The sequence below is a fragment of the Hemiscyllium ocellatum genome, chromosome 23, assembly GCF_020745735.1.
Source record: "Hemiscyllium ocellatum isolate sHemOce1 chromosome 23, sHemOce1.pat.X.cur, whole genome shotgun sequence".
NCBI lineage: Eukaryota > Metazoa > Chordata > Chondrichthyes > Orectolobiformes > Hemiscylliidae > Hemiscyllium > Hemiscyllium ocellatum.
In genome coordinates, this window is record NC_083423.1 from 5,369,419 (window position 1) to 5,389,622 (window position 20,204).

Below are 20,204 nucleotides of genomic sequence, written 5' to 3' on the forward strand. Positions count from 1 at the left end.
AGATTGACTGGCACCAGGAAATTACAGGTTAACTAGCTTTGGGATTGTAGGCACATCTAAGAAATGATGATTCAGCTAAGGGAAAGTTATGAGACAAAGATTTAGTCAAGCCCCGTGACAGTTGGCAATAACCTCAAAAATAACTTGCAATGACATAGTGCCTGTAACATCACAAAGTAGCTCCTTGTTTTGCATCTGCACCTTTTTCCTTTTTGACTCTTCTTGCATCTTGTATAAAAAAAGGGAAATGTCAGGCGTGCTGCCCCGTGTAACATTGTTCTAGGATGCACACCTGAAAATGAGATGAGTTGTCTGAACCAATATTCCTTTTAATTGCTGAGATATTATGGATGGGAACAAGGGCAGGGAAAGGATGATAACCGAGTTTGTCAGAACGAGGACGCTCCAAGTTCAGGCTGCAAGACCTGGTAACGAGGTGACCCTACCCAGAGTCCCAGTAATCTGAAATAAAATGGTGCTGGCGAAACTCGGTAGATCTGGCAGCTCCTGTGGAGAGAGAAATAGTAAATAGATGGTTGAGGCCAAAACATTAAATGTTGAAGGAGGAGTTATAGTTCTTAGGACTGAAGGTGTGGGGGAAAATAGGAATAGGGTACTGAGTTGGACAATCAGCCATGATCATATTGAATGGGGTAGCAGGCTCAAAGGGCTGAATGGCCCACTCCTGCTCCTATTTTCTATTTGTTTCCCTCCATGTGTGATTTGGAGGGGAGCTTACAGGTGATATTATTTCCATGCATCTACTGCCTTTATCCTTCTAGGTAGAGCCCATGGGTTGGGAAGGTTCTGTCAAAGGGACCTGGGTGAATTTCTGCAGTTTGTCTTGTAGATAGTACACACTGCTACTACTGAGTGTGGGCTGGTGACAGCAGTACATGCTGAGGTTGGGCATTGAGAGTATGGGATTAGTGCAAACTGGAGGATTAAGGACAGCTGAGCGGCAGGATACCTCCAGAGCCATCCACAGAGCAGTCACCTTGTAGAGAGAGATGAACAACTACCGATAACCAAGCCTCAGTCTCACCTCCGGCAGCAAGCTGACATTTTCTACATTACTGCATTGCCAAGAAAACTGAACAAACCCATTGCCCTCAGTAGACAGTAAAGGCCTGTGTTCCTGCGCTGGATTTGAAATCAGGTCCTAAAGGGAAAAGTCCACCCAATCTCACACATACTTTCTCTTTTGCAGGAAGAGTGTATGCACAGTTTGCTGCAAATGATCCAGGTGATTGCTGTGAATGCTCCATGATTTAATGAATGATATCAAAATAATTCAAACACCCTGTCATGTGCAAAAACAGAGTATTAGAGAAACTTAGCAGGTCTGGCAGCATCCATGGAGAGAGAGATAAACAGAGTTAACATTTTGTGCCCAGTGACCCTTCTTCAGATGCTGGATCAGCGGTGCTGGAAGAGCACAGCAGTTCAGGCAGCATCCAAAGTGCAGCGAAATCGACGTTTTGGGCAAAAGCCCTTCATCAGGAATTTACCCTTCTTCAGACCCCATCCTCCCAGCAACCAGGTTGTATTCTACACATTTAGAATGATTCAGCATCTTGTCTTTAATAAGAAATGTGCAACACTCCTGTCATTAATATCTGAGGTGATTTCAGGGATGGATCCACATTTTGAAAACGGTGCTGAAATTTTCGACTTGTCTTTCAGCAGCAGTGATGTGGCGTCAACATTATTCACTATGAAAAAGACTCAAATGTAAGGAATCTGGGAAAATTAACTCCACACATTATTAATTATTCAATATTATCCATAAGGGACAGCACGGTGGCTCAGTGGTTAGCACTGCTGCCTCACAGCGCCAGGGACCAAGGTTTGATTCCAGCCTCGGGTGAATGTCTGCGTGGAGTTTGCACGTTCTCCCCGTGTCTGCGTGGGTTTCCTCCGGGTGCTCCAGTTTCCTCCCACAATCGAAAGATGTGCGGGTCAGGTGAATTGGCCATGCTAAATTGCCCATAATATTCAAGATTGTGTAGGATTAGTGCATTAGTCAGGGGTAAATGGAGAATGGGTTTGGGTGGGTTACTCTTCGGAGGGTCGGTGTGGACTTGTTGGGCCAAAGGACCTGCTCCCACACTGTAGGGATTCTATGAAATAATTAGGTTCTTGGCAGCTGACTGTACACAATTTCAGATGGAAATATTGTAAGTTCTCTTTGCTAAAGGCTGAAGATAAATGTTTGAAAGAAACATATATTTTGTTTATGTCTAAGATAATATTTGACATCAGTTTGATCACAGTGAGATTTGATTCTGTGCTGGACTACATTTATAATGTTGCTGATTCACAATTAGACTAATCTAGCCAGAAACTCACTGAGGATTGTATCCAAGATTTTTGATTTGCAGAATTATAACAGTTTTGCTTGTTACTAAACTTTTTTAAAATTAATTTTGCAGTCCTATTTTTAATAAAATCTCAGCATATTATGTAATGGGGTGCTACATTCAACATAATCATTATAAATTCACTTGTTGTCTATCTCAGCCAGACTAAAATATATTTAACACTGGCTATTGATTGTCAATATCCACTGAAAACTGGTTAAGGGAAGGACACACCTGAAGTGGAATTTAGAATTAGAGTTTAGAAGAATGAGCGATGACCCGCTTGAAACACATAAGCTTCTTAACGGTGAATATTGAGAGGTTGTTTTCCCTCATGGGAGTATGTAGGGAGTGCAAAGAGTTTCCCTCATAAAATCCAGAGGGCATACTCTCTGAATAAGGTAGTGCCAATTTAAAACTGAGATGAGAAATGTCTTCTCTGAAGGTTGTGTTTGGAACTCCTTGTCACAGAAAGCTGTGGGGACAGAGTCCTTGTGTACAGTTAAAGCTGAGACTGATAGATTCGTGATCAGTTGGGGAATCGAGGATTATGGGGAAAGGGCAGGGAAGCGGACATTAGAAATGCTGGATCAGCCACGATCCTATTGAATGGCACAGCAGGCTAGAGGGGCTGAATGGCCTACTCCAGTTCCTATTTCTAAAAAGGGGCAGCACGGTGGCTCAGTGGTTGGCACCGCTGCCTCACAGTACAAGGGCCCCAGGTTCGATTCCAGCCTCGGGCGACTGTCTGTGTGGAGTTTGCACATTCTCCCCGCATCTGCGTGGGTTTCCTCTGGGTGCTCTGGTTTCCTCCCACAGTCCAAAGATGTGCAGGTTAGGGTGAACTGGCTATGCTAAATTGCCCATAATGCTAGGTGTATCAGTCAGAGGGAAATGGATCCGGGTGGGTTACTTTTGGAGGGTCGGTGTGGACTGGTTGGGCCGACGGGCCTGTTTCCACACTGTAGGGAATCTAATCCAATCTATAAAGAAACTGCTCACACTGGAAATCAGAAATTGCTGGAAAAACTCAGTGGGTCTGGCTGCATCTGTGGAGAGAATTCTGGGAATGTTAACACTGCTTTCTCTCCACAGATGCTGCCAGAGTTTCTCCTGCAATTTCTGATCTTGTTTCTATTTCTTGTGATTTCGTGCCCTCACGGGGGCCAAGTTCCTGACTCTGGAGATGAAAGTGTTCAGAAGCCAGAACTCCGCCCCCGTCAGGTTGAAATGCCTGCACTCTGCCCCTCTCTCTAACACATGTGGAATGTTCAAACTGCTTTCAAAAACTGACCCAAGTCACGATTGTTCTGATCACTGAGATCCCCGGGAAGATGAAATGGAAGCAGTTTATTTTGCTTTCGTGTCTCGGGACCATCTTTGTTCTGGGAAGTGAGTAAAAATTATTCAAATATCCCTGTGCTCGGAAAACAATGCTGCTTTATTTTTGCATGTTTTGTGTTTTTCTAATCTTGAGTTCCAGCTTTTGTCAGGGACCGTCGAGAGAGAGAGAGACAGACAGACATAGAGAGGGAGACAGACAGACATAGAGAAGGAGAGAGACAGATAGAGACAGATATAGAGAGGGAGAGGAAGAGAGACAGACGGACAGACAGAGAGGGAATGAGAAAAACAGACAGATAGGTATAGAGAGGGAGAGAGAGACAGACAGACATAGAGAGGGAGACAGACAGACATAGAGAAGGAGAGAGACAGATAGAGACAGACACAGATATAGAGAGGGAGAGGAAGAGAGACACAGAGAGGGAATGAGAAAGACAGACAGATAGGTATAGAGAGGGAGAGAGACAGAGACATAGGGAGATTGACACGGAGAGGGAGTGAGGGAGAGGGACAGACAGGCATAGAGAGGGGGAGAGACAGACATAGAGAGGGAGAGAGAGAGAGACATAGAGAGGGAGAGAGAGACAGAGAGAGACAGACAGAGAGAGAGAGAGAGAGGCAGGCAGGCAGACCCAGACAGAACGTGTCCCCCTGCTTGTCGTTTGACCAGAGCTCTCTGGCTCGGGTAATTGCAATAACCTGGAATGAGTGCACAGTCAGAGCTTCTCTATGATACTTAGCCCCCTTGGTCCTGGAACTTTACATGGACACATTACTAACACAAAACATTTACTTCTTAAACATGCGGTTCAGTAAAAGGTAAGAATTCAGAATCACGGAATTGCTGCTGTAAAACAGGAGAGCCATCCCTGGGGACTGTTTATTCTCAATGTGCACTTGCTCGGTTTGGTGTTTTCATTAATACCAGGAGACCTGAAGGATATTTTCCCTTCAGACAGGGCTGGGGGAGGGGGACAGCGGAGACACTGAATAAACTGTGCAAGTTTCTAATAGAAGCCCCCAATATTTGAAAAATCTGGCTGTCCTGATTTGTCTTTTCAATGTTGGTAGTCTGTGCCTTTATCCCAATTAAATGTGTTTCTGTTTTGATTTTCTCCTGTGTAGTTCTCAGGGAGAGTGAAAGCGCCGCGGTGCCTGTGGATAAAGCGAGAACACCAGAGAACCAGGAACGTAAGAGGAATTTCAATACTGCCTCAGTACAAACCGCTTTTATTCGTCCCAATGAAACGTCTCTTTATTGATTTGGCAGGAATGAAGAGGCAGGTTTTCGCCTCTGAACAAGACGCCTCTAATTTCTTTAAGCGTCGTGCTAAGCGCTCACCGAAATCCAGGGCTGAAATGATGGGTGAGTGTGAACTGTCAAAACTACAGCTCTACCCCCCTCTGTCCCCAGCACACCCCCCCTCCCGCTGTCCCTCTGTGTCTGTACAGGCAGAGAAAAGGGGAGGGAGAGAGAACAGAAGGAGGGGGGAAGAGTCAAAGGGAAGGGAGAGAGAGAAGGTAAAAACAATGACTGCAGATGCTGGAAACCAGATTCTGGATCAGTGGTGCTGGAAGAGCACAGCAGTTCAGGCAGCATCCAAGGAGCAGCGAAATCGACGTTTCAGGCAAAAGCCCTTCATCAGGGAGAGGGAGAAAGCGAGGGGAGATGGAGAGAGAGAGGAAGAGGCAGAGGGGAGGGAGATAGATAAAAGAGGTAGGGAAGGGACGAGAGGGAGGGAGGGGAAAGGGAGGAACGGGGGGGGGGGGGGGGGGAGAGAGAGAGAGAAGGGCCGGTTAAACGGAGGAAGCAGCCGGTAATTGGGAATGGGGAGTGGGCGCTGGGGAGCAGGAATTGATGTTTCTTGGGTCCTGTGAATGTTCCCCCCGGGGCTCTAACAGTTTTAGAAATCTGAGAATTACAATGAACCAAAATAAAACTATCCAATATCCTGCAGGCCAGGGAGTGGAATATCAGGAGCTGGTCTTTGGTGGCTCTACATGGGGATTGGGGATAGCTGGCCTGGGGATTCCACATAGTCCATTTCTCCCTGAGCTGAAACTCTGTGGGTGGGGGGAGACACAGAGAGAGAGTGTACTGTGGGTTAGGTTTCAAACAGAAAACTTCGAGCCTATGAGATCTCGACAGAAGCTGCTGTTATTAGGTGTCTCTGCCTTGGGAAGCCTGAGCTCATTCTGGGAGGTATAGGACAGTCTGGAGTCAGGCTCCCTCAGATTTCACTTTCATTGGAGCCTGGTCCAACCCAGGACCATTCGGGGTCTATCAATCTTTAGAATCCAAATCTTGACCCCCTGCTTTCCCTGCACATACTCCCCTGAGTCCGAGGCACTCTGAATGGTGCAATCTCCCCGTTGGAGGCAGTTTTGGCTGCTATAAAATTAAACCATTGTGCGTTGGCCATCAATTCTATCAGTCAGGAGACCTGCGAAACTCTAACACCGGGAGGGAATTAGCCTGGGGCATAGCGAGATTACAATAATCACAGGCAAAGTCGATAGCTCCTCTCTCTAACCGATTGTATTTTACATTCAGTTTAGTTTAGCAATGATCAGATACATAAAATGCAACAATATCTTAATAAACCGAAAAGCTCTCAAACTCTGCATTAGTAAATTGCTTTGGAGGGGAATGTGAAATAACTCCATTTCCGGACAGTCCCAACATTTTCTTACCCTTGTGAAATCTCTGAAATAACCGGATGTTTCTGAGTGTTAGGTCTCAAAAATAATTAAAAACGAGCTTTTTCAACCTTGAACAGCCCAAAGTATTTTTTTTACCAGCGCTAGGTCTATTTGCAGGAAAAAGTGCTGGACTCACAGGAGAGGAAGGAATGAGCACATTATTCCGACTGGGTGATTTGATTGATGCAGGAATGCTCTGGCTGGAACACCCGCAGCATTCCCTGCTCTTCAAAATACTGGGTTCATTTTACATTGACTGGAGCAGGCACAATTTAATATCGCACACAAACAAAATACACTTCCAAACAGACTGTGTACCTGAGTACTAGCTACCTTAGACTAGCTCCATGGTGAAATTTTAATCCGAATCTTCTGACTCCCAGGTGAGTCCAGTACCCAAACTCTCAATCAGAGGAAAGGAAGGCAAGTCAGACGAGTTTCAGATTTTGTCTGGCTGGAAAAGTTTGGGTGTAAGACCATTAGCAGCAAAAGTAGACCATTCTGCCCATCAGATCTACTCCACCATTCGATGAGGTCATGGCCAATCAGGTCATCCTTGACCCCACCTTATGGTTTTTCCTCATCATATTTCTGAAAAGTTTCAAATCTTGGACCTTCCACACGTTAAGTGAACGTCATTATTTCTATGCCACAGAAACATGGAGTCTGTGAGAAGGAGCTTATTATTTCAACAATGTCTCTTTATCTGATAGTGCTAGACAATATAAATTCAGAAACAAAACCGACTGGGCAGAGGCACCTGCTACTGGTAAAGTTGCAATTGTAAAAGTTAACTCAAATTTCAGAAAACAGTCTTTAGGTAACTAGGGGATGAGAGCACAACACTGGTGGTTGAGTGAGCCAGGCATGTGGATTAATGAGATTTTGGAGAGATCAGTTCAAGCAGCAGTTGGGGAAATTTAAATTAAATAATAATTTGTACAATATAACTCAATAAATGGTCAAGAAAGTACTGGGTTGTTGCAAAAAGAATCTGCTCAACTCGTCATCTAAGGAAGGAAATCTGCTCTTCTTACCCAGTCTGGCCTTAACTGCCCCCTGAAATTGCCTAGCAAGCCACTCAGTTGTAACAAGTTGCACCAGAACTACTTGATAGCGGAGCACATGTACTTGCACCACGTGGACAGCAGTGGTTCAAGGAAGCAGCTCACTGCCACCTTCTCTAGGACAAACACTGGTCAGCTAATGATGCCCAAGTATCAAGAATACATTATTTAAAAAAAAATCTGCTTGGATATTAGTACCAGCTTCCCTGTCAGATTGATGTTCAGCTCCAATGAAATAGTGGATTTGGTGATACTCATTCTGCGCTACTGATGAAGACCAATTTCATGACCTGCTCTCACTCCATGTTACTTTAGTAATGTAAGAGGCCGTAAATCATAGTGAATTCAGCCAATTTCCTTGATATATCAAGGTACAAAATCCATTTTATTCAATCTTCAGGAGGACATTACACACTAGGGAATTGAAATTGATTAGGAGCCTGACTAGGTAGGCACTTGAAATAACTTAATTCTTAATATTTGACTGCCTGATCAGTGATATTGGCTCAGCTTTTTTTAAATGTTACATTGTCTAAATCAATGTAATCTGAAAATTGATGCATCTGATACATTTAGGATTTTAAAAAATGTTTAACCATTAGCATTAGTTTTATTTTTTAACCTTTAAATACTTTAATATCCTAAACATGAGTAATCTGAAATTATTTAGACAAAATTTGGAAATAATGTGTTTTTGAGGCTTTTAAAAAGTGTCTTATGGCAAATTAGTGAAATGTTACAGATGTTCAGAGCTGCCAATTTCAACAAACATGTCAACAGATTTCATCAGTTTGTGGTTACTCTCTGACCACTGGAAAGTTTCACCAAATTTCATTCAATTCCGCACTGACTAATCCATTGTTAATCCTAATATAAACAGTCTTTTTGTTACCATCTGAAAGGCCAATACTTAGTTTCCAAGCCCACATTAATTTCAGGTTGCCATGGTAATCAAATTTGTTATCAGCATGGCGAATGACGTCCCTGACCCCATCAGGATTTCTCTCATAATGGTTTTCAGTCCACAGCCAACAATAACAAGGAAGCTGAGACTTTCTTTGAGATGCTTTGCACCATCTATAAGAAACTCTGCCAATTATTTTAACCTAATCAATGTTTCTGCTGAACCGTGAGCTTGTCACAACCATCTAGATGTACATTCTATACTTAGCACAGGAGCTCTGAAGGACTATTCGTGTGCCTAAGGGGTTCTTTCATGGCTGTATAGTAAAATACCCACCCATCACCTGTTACTCATTCAATATGCCACTAGCAACATCATATATACTCCTACAATCCATGAATAGCAGCTATTTCAAATGATGCATAGAGGTCTGGAAAAAGTGTTACTATGGTTTATCTGTAGATGGTTCTACTGTTGATAGTCATTTAATTCCATTTCCACGAGTTATCTTGCTTCTAAAATACGTTTTCCTTAAAATCCTATGTATTGTTTAGGTTTTGTTTTGAGGGCCATTGGACTTGGACTGAAAGAAAATTTACGTCCGTGCTCTGCCAATGCTATATCTGTGACTGGTTTGGATGAGGACTGGCAACAGTACAATAGGAGAACTCATTTCTTCTTGTGGAAAAGATTTTCACCCCTCATGAATCAATGTATATTGGATACAATTGTAAATTTTAACAGTCTCCATATTTTCCTAATCGCCCTTTCAGAGACGTTATTACACATCTCTGGAGCAGTTAGGACTTGAAACTGGCCTCCTGGCTCAGAGGTAGGGACATTACCATTATTCTACAAGAGACTCTCATTGAATCTGTTTATGGTACAGAACCTGATGCATTCAAATTGAATGAGGCTACCCCTAAATTTTACCTTTAAATTGGGTTGTAAATTATTGTAGTGCTTTAAACAAACTTAATTGAAATTCTTTGACATCTTATTGGGCTGGTATTCACATTTAGTTTTAATCCATGTTCTACTTTTTTAATATGTGTGAACAAACATTTTAATTTTTGTTCCATGGGATGAGTGTGTTACTGGCTTGCCAGCATTTATTGCCCATCCCAGTTGCCTTTGGGAATGTAGTGACTGCTGTGTATGTGGTGCAGGGACACTCACAATGTTGTTAAGGAGGGAGTTCCAGGATTTTGACCCTGTGATACTGAAAGCACAGTGATATATTTCCTAGTCAGCTGCCATGTATCTGCTGCCATTGTCCTTCTAGGAGGTTTGGTGCATCTTGCAGATGACCCACAAGTAAATGTTTAAGGAAATGCATAGAGTACTAAACATGCAAGTTGTTTTATCTTGGATGGTATTAAATCTTTTGAGTTGGAGCTGCACTGATTATAGGTAGGGAGTATTACGTAGGGAGTATTCCATCAGAATCCTGGCTTGTAGGTGGTGGACAGGCTTTGGGGAGTGTAGAGGTGAGTTAGTCACTGCAATATTCCTCACCTCTGACCTGCTCTTGTAGCCACAGTATTTATGTAGCTAGTCTAGTTTAGTTTCTGATCAATTTTAAACATAGGATGTTGTTGGAAGATTCACTGATGGTAATGCAGTTGAATGTCAATTAAAGGAAGATTATTAGATTGTCTCCTGTTGGCGATAGTAATTGCCTGGCACTTGTATGGCAAGAATGTTACATGTCACTTATCAACCAAAGCCTGAATGTGATCTTGATTTTGTGCACAGACATGAACTGCTTCAGTATGTGAAGAATTGTAGATTGTTCAATATTATCACCATCAGTAAAAATCCCCAGCATTAACTTTGTGATGCTTGGAAATTCATTGACAAAGCAGTTACAATGGTTGGGCCTGCAGCATTACCCAGAGGAAGTCCTGCAGTGATATCCTGAGTGCGAAATGATTGACCTCTAACATCCACAACGATCTTCCGAAAATGATGGGGAAATTCAGCAAGTCTGGCAGCATCAATGAAGAGGAAACAGAATTAACATTCTAAATCCAGTGATCCTTCTTCAGAACTTGAGTTTCTTCAGCATTTTGTTTTGGTTTCGGATCTCCAGCATCCACAGTTGGCTTTATTTTAACAACCATCTTCCTTTGTGCCAGGTATGACTACAACCAGTAAAATTTTACCAATTCCCATCAACTCCAGTTTTGCTAGGACTCCTTGATGCCACACTTGGTCGAATGTTGCCTTGATGTCAAGGACAGTCACACTCTCCTCACCTCTGGAATTCAGTGCTTTTAAGCATGTTTGAACCAAGGATGTAATGAAGTCAGGAACTGAATGTTTTAGCAGAATTCAAGCTGAGCTGTTGTGAGCAAGCTATTGCGCATTAAGGTTGCTTAATGACACCATAGGTCACTTTGAGGATTAAAAGACAACTGGTACAGTTCATTCTACTTTTTGTGGACATGACATATCTGGACAATTTTCCACCTTGCTGAGTAGATGCTAGTATTGTGGCTATACTAAAACAGCTGGGCTAGGGCCATACCTAGGTCTTTGCCGTATCAGTGACTTCAGCCATTGCTAATATTAGGTGGAGTGAATTGAACTGGTTGAAAACTTGCCTCTGTGATGCAGGGGACCTAAGGAGGAGGCCAAGATGGATCATCCACTTGGTATTTCTGGATAAAGAGAGCTACAAATGCATCAACATTGTCTTTTATATTGGCATGTTGGGCTTCCACAACGTTGAGGATGGGGGATGTTTGTGCAGCCTCTGCCTTCTGTAGTTTAATTATCTGCCATCAATCATGACTGATTGTGACAGGACTACAAAGCTTAGATCTGATCTGTTGGTTCCAGGATTGCTCAGCCTGACTATTGTATGTTGTTTTTATCTGTTTAATATTTTAAAAAAATGCTCATTCATGGAATATGGAGTTGTTGGCTAGGGCAGCATTAATTGCCTATCTATGACAGTCCAAAGAACAGTTAAGTAGGTAACTGTAGCTTCACCATTTTGACATCTTAGTTTTAAGCATGCCTGGTACTGCTCCTGACGTGTCCTCCTGCACTCTCCAATCACCAGGAGTCAGTTCCAAACTTGATGTTAATGGTGCTGGGCCATGAAGTTACAGATTGTCATTGAATACATGTTGATGGCTCTTAGTGCCTCAGAGATGTTCAGCTTTGAGCTGACAGATTTGCTTGAGACCGGTTTTCAGGAATGGCTTTGTTTTTGAGGCATTTTGACCATTTCAGAACAGTTAAGAATCAACCTGATTGTTGAGAGTCCTGAGTCACGTGGAGTCCAGCCAGTAAAGACATTTGTCTTCCTTGCTTTAAGCACATCAGGTGTAATTTTAAAGCAATCCAGTAGTTTCATGGTCAAACTGTTTATACTGAAACTATTTTGTTCAAAATCTAGATTTAGTAAATAAATTCCACCAGATGCATTGGTTGGAACTCTCTTTCAATTTAATCACACAGGACCCCATAGATTTGTCTTGTCCAGTAACATCAGCACTACATCATCATTCCCCTCTTGTGTTTTATGCATTTGTTCATAATTTGCCACACTTCATGTTGACTTTCTAATAGATTTTTTTTAATCCAAGGAAGTCTAATCTCAAAATGAAGTTTGTGTTACTTAATCGAGAAGCTCAATGTACAAAACCAGCATGAAATGAATTTTACCGTGCTGAATGAACAATTTTAATTTACTATAGCAAAATAATCTCATTATCATGCTTTAAAAGAAATGTTTGGATAATCATTGCGACAATTTGAAATATGTGCATTGGTAAAGATACAGAAGTCAACACATGTTCAAAAATGATCTTCCCTGCAGCTGAGAACAGACAAAGGCTTGCAGCTGATGAACGAAGGAAGGAATATCATGAGGAACAGTTGGATGAATGGGAGAGTTTTGCAGAAGAGGAGCAAGATGGTAAGGATTCAGAGAAAACCTAAATGATGAGTAAAATTGGAGTATATTCAAAGTGAATTACGTGATGGCTTATGCAGTTAACTAGAAATATACAAAATTCTCAAATCACCGTTTGGCCCATTGCATCTGTACTGGTTCTATTTCCTAGTGTTAATCTTCTGCCGTTTTCCCCTGTCCCTGCTCATAATTTCTATCCAAATAATCATCCAATGCCCCGTTGAATGTCGCAATTGAACTCCTTTCCACTACATGTCCAGGCAGTGCATTCCACACTCTCCCTATTCGCTATCTTAAGTTTTGTTTTCTCTCATCACCCTGGCTTTGTTTCCAGATTGCTGTAAATCTTTGTCCTCTTGTTTATATATATATATTGCTAATTTTAAAAAAATCCTCTTTTCTGTAATAATCTCCATAAGATCAGATTTTTGACTGTGTGACATTGATCTGCACTAAATGTTTGTTAAATTACACTTTCTAACCCGCATGGCAGGATCTCTGTTCCAAAAAGGTGACTGGCAACTTACCATGAAATTATGTTGAACTGCTGCAGAGGTTTATTGCTCAACTGAGGGGTTCTGCAGAAAGTAATCTTTTACTGAATTAGCAAGGTCTTTGAACGTACAATTATCAAATTTACATGGCCAACTGCAAAAGTAAACCCAAAATACCTTTCTGATGACAATAATCAGGAGTTAACTCAAGCTATTATGATATATTCTTTACAAACTACTCAGTGCTTTGGAGGTAATGGTCAGAAACAAGTTATCCTTTTGGAACAGAGATGTATGAGATGGCAGAAATGACAGACAGTCAATATTAACCTTAGTATTTTACTCCCGGAAAAAGGCTCGTTTTAGAAACTGAAAATATTATTATTTCACGCCTCAGGCTAATAGGTCAAAAGTCTTCTCCACTCAATGTAACAATCCTACATGAGGTGTGTTTGAGATTATAATGTCCAGAGTAGATAAAGATATTTGATAAGGTACCACATAAGAAATTTTTACAGAAGATAAGAACTTGTGACATTAGGGTAAAATACTTTCTTAGATAGTGTTTAGCTCGCTAGGAAAAAATTATGAGGCAAGTTAAGTGCACAATTTTTCATTTTGGCAAACAGTAAAGTACCACAGAGATCAGTGCTGGGGCCTCATCTTTTTACACTCTATATTAATAACTTGATGAAATTGCTGATGATACAAAAATAGGTAGTCTCCAAATGCCTCTTGGAGCATGGATGCATTGGCTTTTGGTTGACTGTCCTTGATGTTTGAGGTGTGGACAGTGAGGAATCTAGGGAGCATGTGAAATGAGGAGGACAAAGTCCATAAATGATTACAGGTGGCCAAAAAATTAAATAAAATTTGGGGAAATGTGAGATTGTTCACTTTAACAGGAAGAATAGCAAAACAGAACATTAGTTAAAACAAAGACTTACAGATTGCTGCTGTACGTGGTGATCTTGTACATAAATCACAGAAGTTAACAGGAAGTTATGGTAAACAGGAAAGCAAGTAGAACGTTGACCTTTATTGTAAGGGTGTGCAGTATAAAAGTAGAGTAGTTATGCTACATCGTTGTAGGGAATTGGTGAGACCACATTAAAAAGTACAATGTACAGTTTTGGTGTATTTGTTTAACACATACTTACAATCGAAACTCAGAGGAAGTTCATTAGAATTTCTGTGATAAAAGGGTTTGTCTTGTGAAGAAAGACTGAATGGGTTGAGCCCATTTTTATTTCTTTGCAACACAGGATCTTTGGCAGAGTAGAGGCTGAGGGATGTCCTGAGATGGAAGTAGGTGGCCTTGGTGCTGGATCACAGGCTTAGTTGCACTATTGTGGAGGACTCATAGAATTTGCAGTTTTCAAAATTGAAGTAATATTTTATTGAATTTAACCAGTTTATCAGGAGTACATAACATGGTACCTTTTACAAATATCTACCATATATTACTTGAGTAACGGTTGATCTTGTGTAAAAGTTGATCTTTGATTTTGTCCAAAATTTGCAAACTCTTTGGTTCTTATCACTTGCTTCCAAAGGCAAACTCAACCTTGTGCAAGCTGAATTGATAGAATTATAGAAAAGCACAGTGTTGAAGGTGACTGAACAGCTCCTGGAGTCTGCGGATATACTATCAGCTCCAGTGATGGCTCTATGTTTGGGGGTGGTGCTAGTGGAGACAGACTCTGACCTGGAAACACTCTACTAGCAAGGTGACAAAGACAGGATTTCAATACCTCCAAAATGTTACTTGTGTCAACGTCAACGACCTGCATTTTGACCAAATATTTAGCTATAGCAACAACTTTTATATGACTAGATGTATATTTAAGCTTTTTTTTTGAAGTTATCATATCAGAATGAAGAGCTTATGATACATTTATGTCTTGAATCATGAGGAGGTTCCCTCTGAGAGGGAAATATATAAATATATTCGTTCAGACCATGAATTGGTCTTCAAACTTACAACCGTTATCTTATGCGATACTTATCATTGAACCTGCTCTCTAGTTACACGTGTAGCAGTTTTAAACACTATTTTAAGCAGCACACAACTTCAATCCAATACTGAAAGCATTCATTAAAACTAAAGCCATCCATGAACAAAATAAAATAAAACCTTTTACTGACTATTATAATCCACGTCATCCTCATTTGGATGCTTTATAATTTACTTCACCATGGAAGTGCAAGGCTGTGATATTTCTCTACTTTTTCATTGTACATTGGCAATACTGTACTCATATTAAACCACAAACAGGTGATACGAGGGATGCATATACATTTTCTGGAAGTTAAACTATTTCATTGGTAGATATTGCTTCAGTTCAAATCAACAATCAGATAAACAATTGTGCTGTTGATGCCTTTTAGTTGCCAACAATAATTATTGAATAACCCAAAAAATACTTTCTGAGCAAGGGCAAATCTGGAACACTGTGGTAATCCTTTTCTTTAGCTAATTGTCAATTTCAATCTAATCCTTTTCTTCTAATTATTCCATAGAACAATATGAAAGATCTCGTGAAAAGATTGAGTCGTGGCGTCAGTGGCACTATGATGGTCTCTACCCTTCGTACCTATACAACCGCTACATTTATTGAAAGAATCCAGTGAGCCTCAGATTTATTAGTTAAAGGTGAAACTGCATACTTTAATATAAGGCAACATCATGTACAGATTGGTTAGATAGAACAGATTTTGTGTCCTACAATCTCATTAAAGTTCTCTTCAAAGTGGCAACAGAAGGACGAGGAATCAACTTATATTTTTGATTTATTGTGTGCAGCTTCTATAGGCATAGCTTTGATAAATACTGTATGGCTTTCTTTCAATGTTGTAACAAGTTCACAAATTTGAAGCATTGCTTCATTCAAAAGATTTTTCACATTCCTGCAAAGAGGAATATTAAAATTGCATGAGGCAGTCTCCCATATGTAACATACGTGCAGAATATCAGACTGCTAAGAAACAGCAAAAGCTTCAAGCTATTAAAATCTTTTCCCATAGTTTAGGATTTATTTAATCTAAGATTCCCTGTATTGAAGGATAGCTTTTCTCAGCAACAACCTCTATTTATCAAGCACCTTTATTGTTATAGAAAGTCCTATGGCGCTTCACAGGGATGTATAAAACAAAATTAGACACCAAGGCAAATATTAAGGGAAATGTCCAAGTACTTAATTGAAGAGGTAAGTTTTTAAACAAGTCTTGAAGATAGGGCAGAGAGATTAGGAAAGAAAACTCAAAGTGTAGGGCCCAGGCAGCTGAAGGTTCCCCTTCAATTCAAATATTTCTGCTGTATAATTTCCTTTTTACTATATACATTTTAATTATGTACTTAAGCTGTACTACAACCGCATGCAGAATATTAAAAAATAACAGAATAAATAATTTTAATCCCAATATTTTTGTTGGTAGAGTTTGTTAAAGGTTTAATAGTGACTTTTTGAACCACTGGTGATTGAAGCTGACATTACTGAAGGCAAATATACTTGGCTTCTACAAAACAAACTGAGTTAATCCATGAAATTTAAATATTGTAGTCAGCTCCATACATCGAGAACTCCAAGAAATTCTAAGGTTGCCAAGTTTCACGTTTGACCTACTCAGGTTTCTATGAGGAGTTTTTATTGCTTGGAAATATCTTATGGTACATCATTTAACAAAAAAACTCACCAGATTTACATGACTTCAGCCACCTTTCTGCACTGAAATTCTTTTCCCCAATGTACATGTATCTCTACCCTTGAAGCAGTTAATTTCCAAAAAATAGTGGGATTTTTATTAACTTTGTCAAACACTGCAGTGACCTGTTTAAAACTGCAGCTACTCACTTATTGTCCCATAAGTCAATAAAGTTAATTCTATTTGTAACCGAAACTCGAACGACAGAAGGAGTTTCCAATAATCTGCAAAGCAACCCATGCATTAAAGCTCCTAACAACTGGTTAGAGGCCAACATTTCTGATGTGTACTGACTGAATTTGAATGAGATGTTCAGGTATATAGGAAATTGGAACAGAAAAAAGGCCAATTAGCAGCTGGAGCTTGTGGTTTATTCAGTAAGATTAGATTAGACTTTCAGTGTGGAAACAGGCCCTTCGGCCCAACAAGTCCACACCGACCCGCCGAAGCGCAACCCACCCATACCCCAACATTTACCCCTTACTTAACACTACGGGCAATTTAGCATGGCCAATTCACCTGACCCGCACATCTTTGGACTGTGGGAGGAAACCGGAGCACCCGGAGGAAACCCACGCAGACACGGGGAGAACGTGCAAACTCCACACAGTCTGTCGCCTGAGTCGGGAATTGAACCCGGGTCTCAGGCGCTGTGAGGCAGCAGTGCTAACCACTGTGCCACCGTGCCATCAGATAATGGCTGATTTAGAATCTAACCCCTCGCTCAGCATCAATCATGATTTTCCTTTCAGGCAGAGCTAACCTTTACTTTTGCAGTTACACCTGCGCTGGACTAAAGTTTTGTTTCTTTATCTTTCCCTTATGTTTTACAATACCTTTGGTTTTAATCCCTCCCACCCTCTAACTTATCCCTGGCCTTCCATATTGCTCTGCCTGACTCTTACCCCTTTTTCAACAGCATCAAAGCCCTGGTGTTTCCACCTTCTTCATTCCAATGATCAGTCAACAGGAACTGAAAGGTTAAGTGTTTCTCTCTCCTTGACCTGCTGAGCTTTTCCAGCACTTCCTGCTTTTATTTTAGAATTCCAGTATCCAATGCATTTTGCCTTATCCTTATACCTTCCTTTGCCTCAGCCTATAAAATGGGGACAGTTAAGCTTGGTGGTTGGTCTGTGATGCCAACACTGCGGGTTCAATTCCCACTCTCCTTCTCAACCTCTCCCCTTGCCTGAGATGTGGTGACTCTCAGATTAAACCACTACCAGTTGGAGATGTTATTATACCCCAATCGAGAACATTGGCATTAAACAACCTTGCTCCAATGTTAAGGTCATACCCACCTGGATCTGGACTCCCACACTACAAAAAAAAAGATTTTATTTCCCCTATCAAATCTAATAATCCTCCTAAACACCTGGATGCTAAAAATCTTCAGTGTTGGGAAAAGAATTTCTTTCACTATTTGAACTTGCGATCATCCGATCTAACTCCCTACTGAAAACATCTGTTTCAAAAGAAATAATTGAAATGAGTTCAGAAACAAAGGCAGAAGTCTTATCAGATCTGACTAACTTTAGATAGTTACTGACAAGTAAAATGATATTTTTAAAATTGCCAATAAAATGATTCAATGTTTGTTTACTGTGTTACTAGACCTGGCCTGAAGCAATGCATACTTTTGTAGATAAATCCATTTCCTGATGGCTTATGAACATGTGTGTATTTTTCAAAAGCAGAAAACACATTCAGTTCATCAGCAGGAAATACTATAAAACGCGATGTATCTGGATTCACTTAGTTATATTCTGGCCAAACTAAATACTTTGTCTAACATTGGGCTTTTCAGGAAATGTTTTCAAACAACACAAAACTGAGGATGGGGCTATTTTTAGTATGCCATTTTTTAAAATAACAACTTTGCGAATGTAATATTTTTCATTTTAGTAACCAGTATCTGAGTAAGCTGTTCTAACCAGGTAAAAGGTAGTTCCCACCTACTCTTCACAATGTATCTCTTCTCTAACTCCACAAGTACAACCTCACTGCTTGAGTACAATTTTTTTATCCCCACATATTACAAAAAACATTTCATGGTCTAAGATCGATAAGTATTTTGAAATGAGAACATGACCAACAAATTCAATTTTAATTTGTTTTCACACAGGTGATGCGAATGATTGTGTGATTGCCATTTACTGCTCCTCTAGAAACACCAATAGTTTCTTCACCAGTTCCACCATCCCCAATCTGCCTTGAATCATTAGTTGTCATTTAATTTCCACCTTCATTCATAGATCTTTCCTTCTCCTGCCTCCATACTTGCTTAAACATTGGTACATCTCTAATCTTTTTCATTTCCAAATTTCTAATGAAAGGTCTTTGCTCTGCAGTGAACTAACTGGATGGATCAATGGATCAAGTAGTCTCCTTTTGGACTGGATTGATTCAATGACCTGAATTGACTTAGTTTCTCTCTCAACAGATGGTGAAGATTTTCAGCAATTTCTCATTCAGTTACAAATTTACACTGTGCTCTTAGAAACTGAATTGAAACAGTCTGAACTTGTTTCAAGAGGGACCTTCAGTCAGCAGAGAAGAAAATGTCTTTCCTAAAAGTTTTCTTTAGAAGATTTTAACTGGAGCATTTCTGTTGAACCTACCAAGCAAAACATTAAGCACACTATTTTTTAAAAATTGCATAAACAAAAGACTTTTTAAAAATATTGTTTGGATATTTTTTTAAAAGATGGAATGCAGACATATCTGGTCCAACTATCACACTCCCACTCTGTACCTTCCAATTGCACAATTAAACATTTTGGCAAGGCTTAATGCAATAATAAATGGCTGTAGTTTGTTTTAAACAGAAGGAACAAAGATCCTTTAAAAATGGGCTTAGAATTTTGTTTAAACTTTTAAGGTGCTGCATGATTATTTTAATCAAACAGCAAAAAGATGACAGCAGCTATAAACTCGCATAGCGGAATTCATCCTACTCCAACTCAAAAGTGCTCAGTCAAGTCGCCAGTGAGGGTGGCACAGTGGTTAGCACTGCTGCCTCACAGAGCCAGAGACCCAGCTTCAATTCCTGCCTCGGGCAACTGGCTGTGTGGAGTTTGCACATTCTCCCAGTGTCTGCGTGGGTTTCCTTGCACAGTCCAAAGATGTGCAGGTTAGGTGAATTGGCCATACTAAATTGCCTGTAGTGTTAGGCGAAGGGGTAAATGTAGGGGAATGGGCCTGGGTGGGTTGCTCTTCGGAGGGTCGGTGTGGACTTGTTGGGCCAAAAGGCCTGTTTCTAATCTAATCTAGTCTTACTAGGCCATAGGGCTGCTCTCTCATGAGAGAGAAAACTGATGGTGATTTACCCTGAGGGCAACTATGCCTCAGGCAAGGGGGAAGATTGAGGAGGACAGTCTTTCATGGTAATCTCAACTAGTGTGGGAATTGAACCCATGTTGACAGCATTGCATTGCACTGCTTCACAAACCAAATGAGCTAAACCAACCCCCAAATGTACTCAGTACTTTGTGAAGAACAGGTCAGACATCCGGCATGTCAGTTTTTTAAAAAATCATGAGCTAATTGCTCTGTGCATATGCTGTCATCTAATTAGATTAGATTACTTACAGTGTGGAAACAGGCCCTTCGGCCCAACAAGTCCACACCGACCTGCCGAAGTGCAACCCACCTATACCCCTACATTTACTCCTTACCTAACACTACGGGCAA

General features: G+C 40.7%; 1 protein-coding gene across 1 annotated transcript; it reads left to right on the top strand.

Moving 5' to 3' along the window:
• The first annotated feature begins 3,607 nt into the window (after positions 1 to 3,607).
• ucmaa (upper zone of growth plate and cartilage matrix associated a) lies at positions 3,608 to 16,229 on the top strand. The gene is made up of 5 exons (XM_060843084.1): positions 3,608 to 3,755; positions 4,833 to 4,898; positions 4,978 to 5,073; positions 12,217 to 12,315; positions 15,330 to 16,229. The coding sequence occupies exons 1-5, from the start codon at positions 3,698 to 3,700 to the stop codon at positions 15,425 to 15,427; spliced, it is 417 nt and encodes a 138-aa protein (XP_060699067.1). The 5' UTR covers positions 3,608 to 3,697; the 3' UTR covers positions 15,428 to 16,229.
• The last annotated feature ends 3,975 nt before the right edge of the window (positions 16,230 to 20,204 follow it).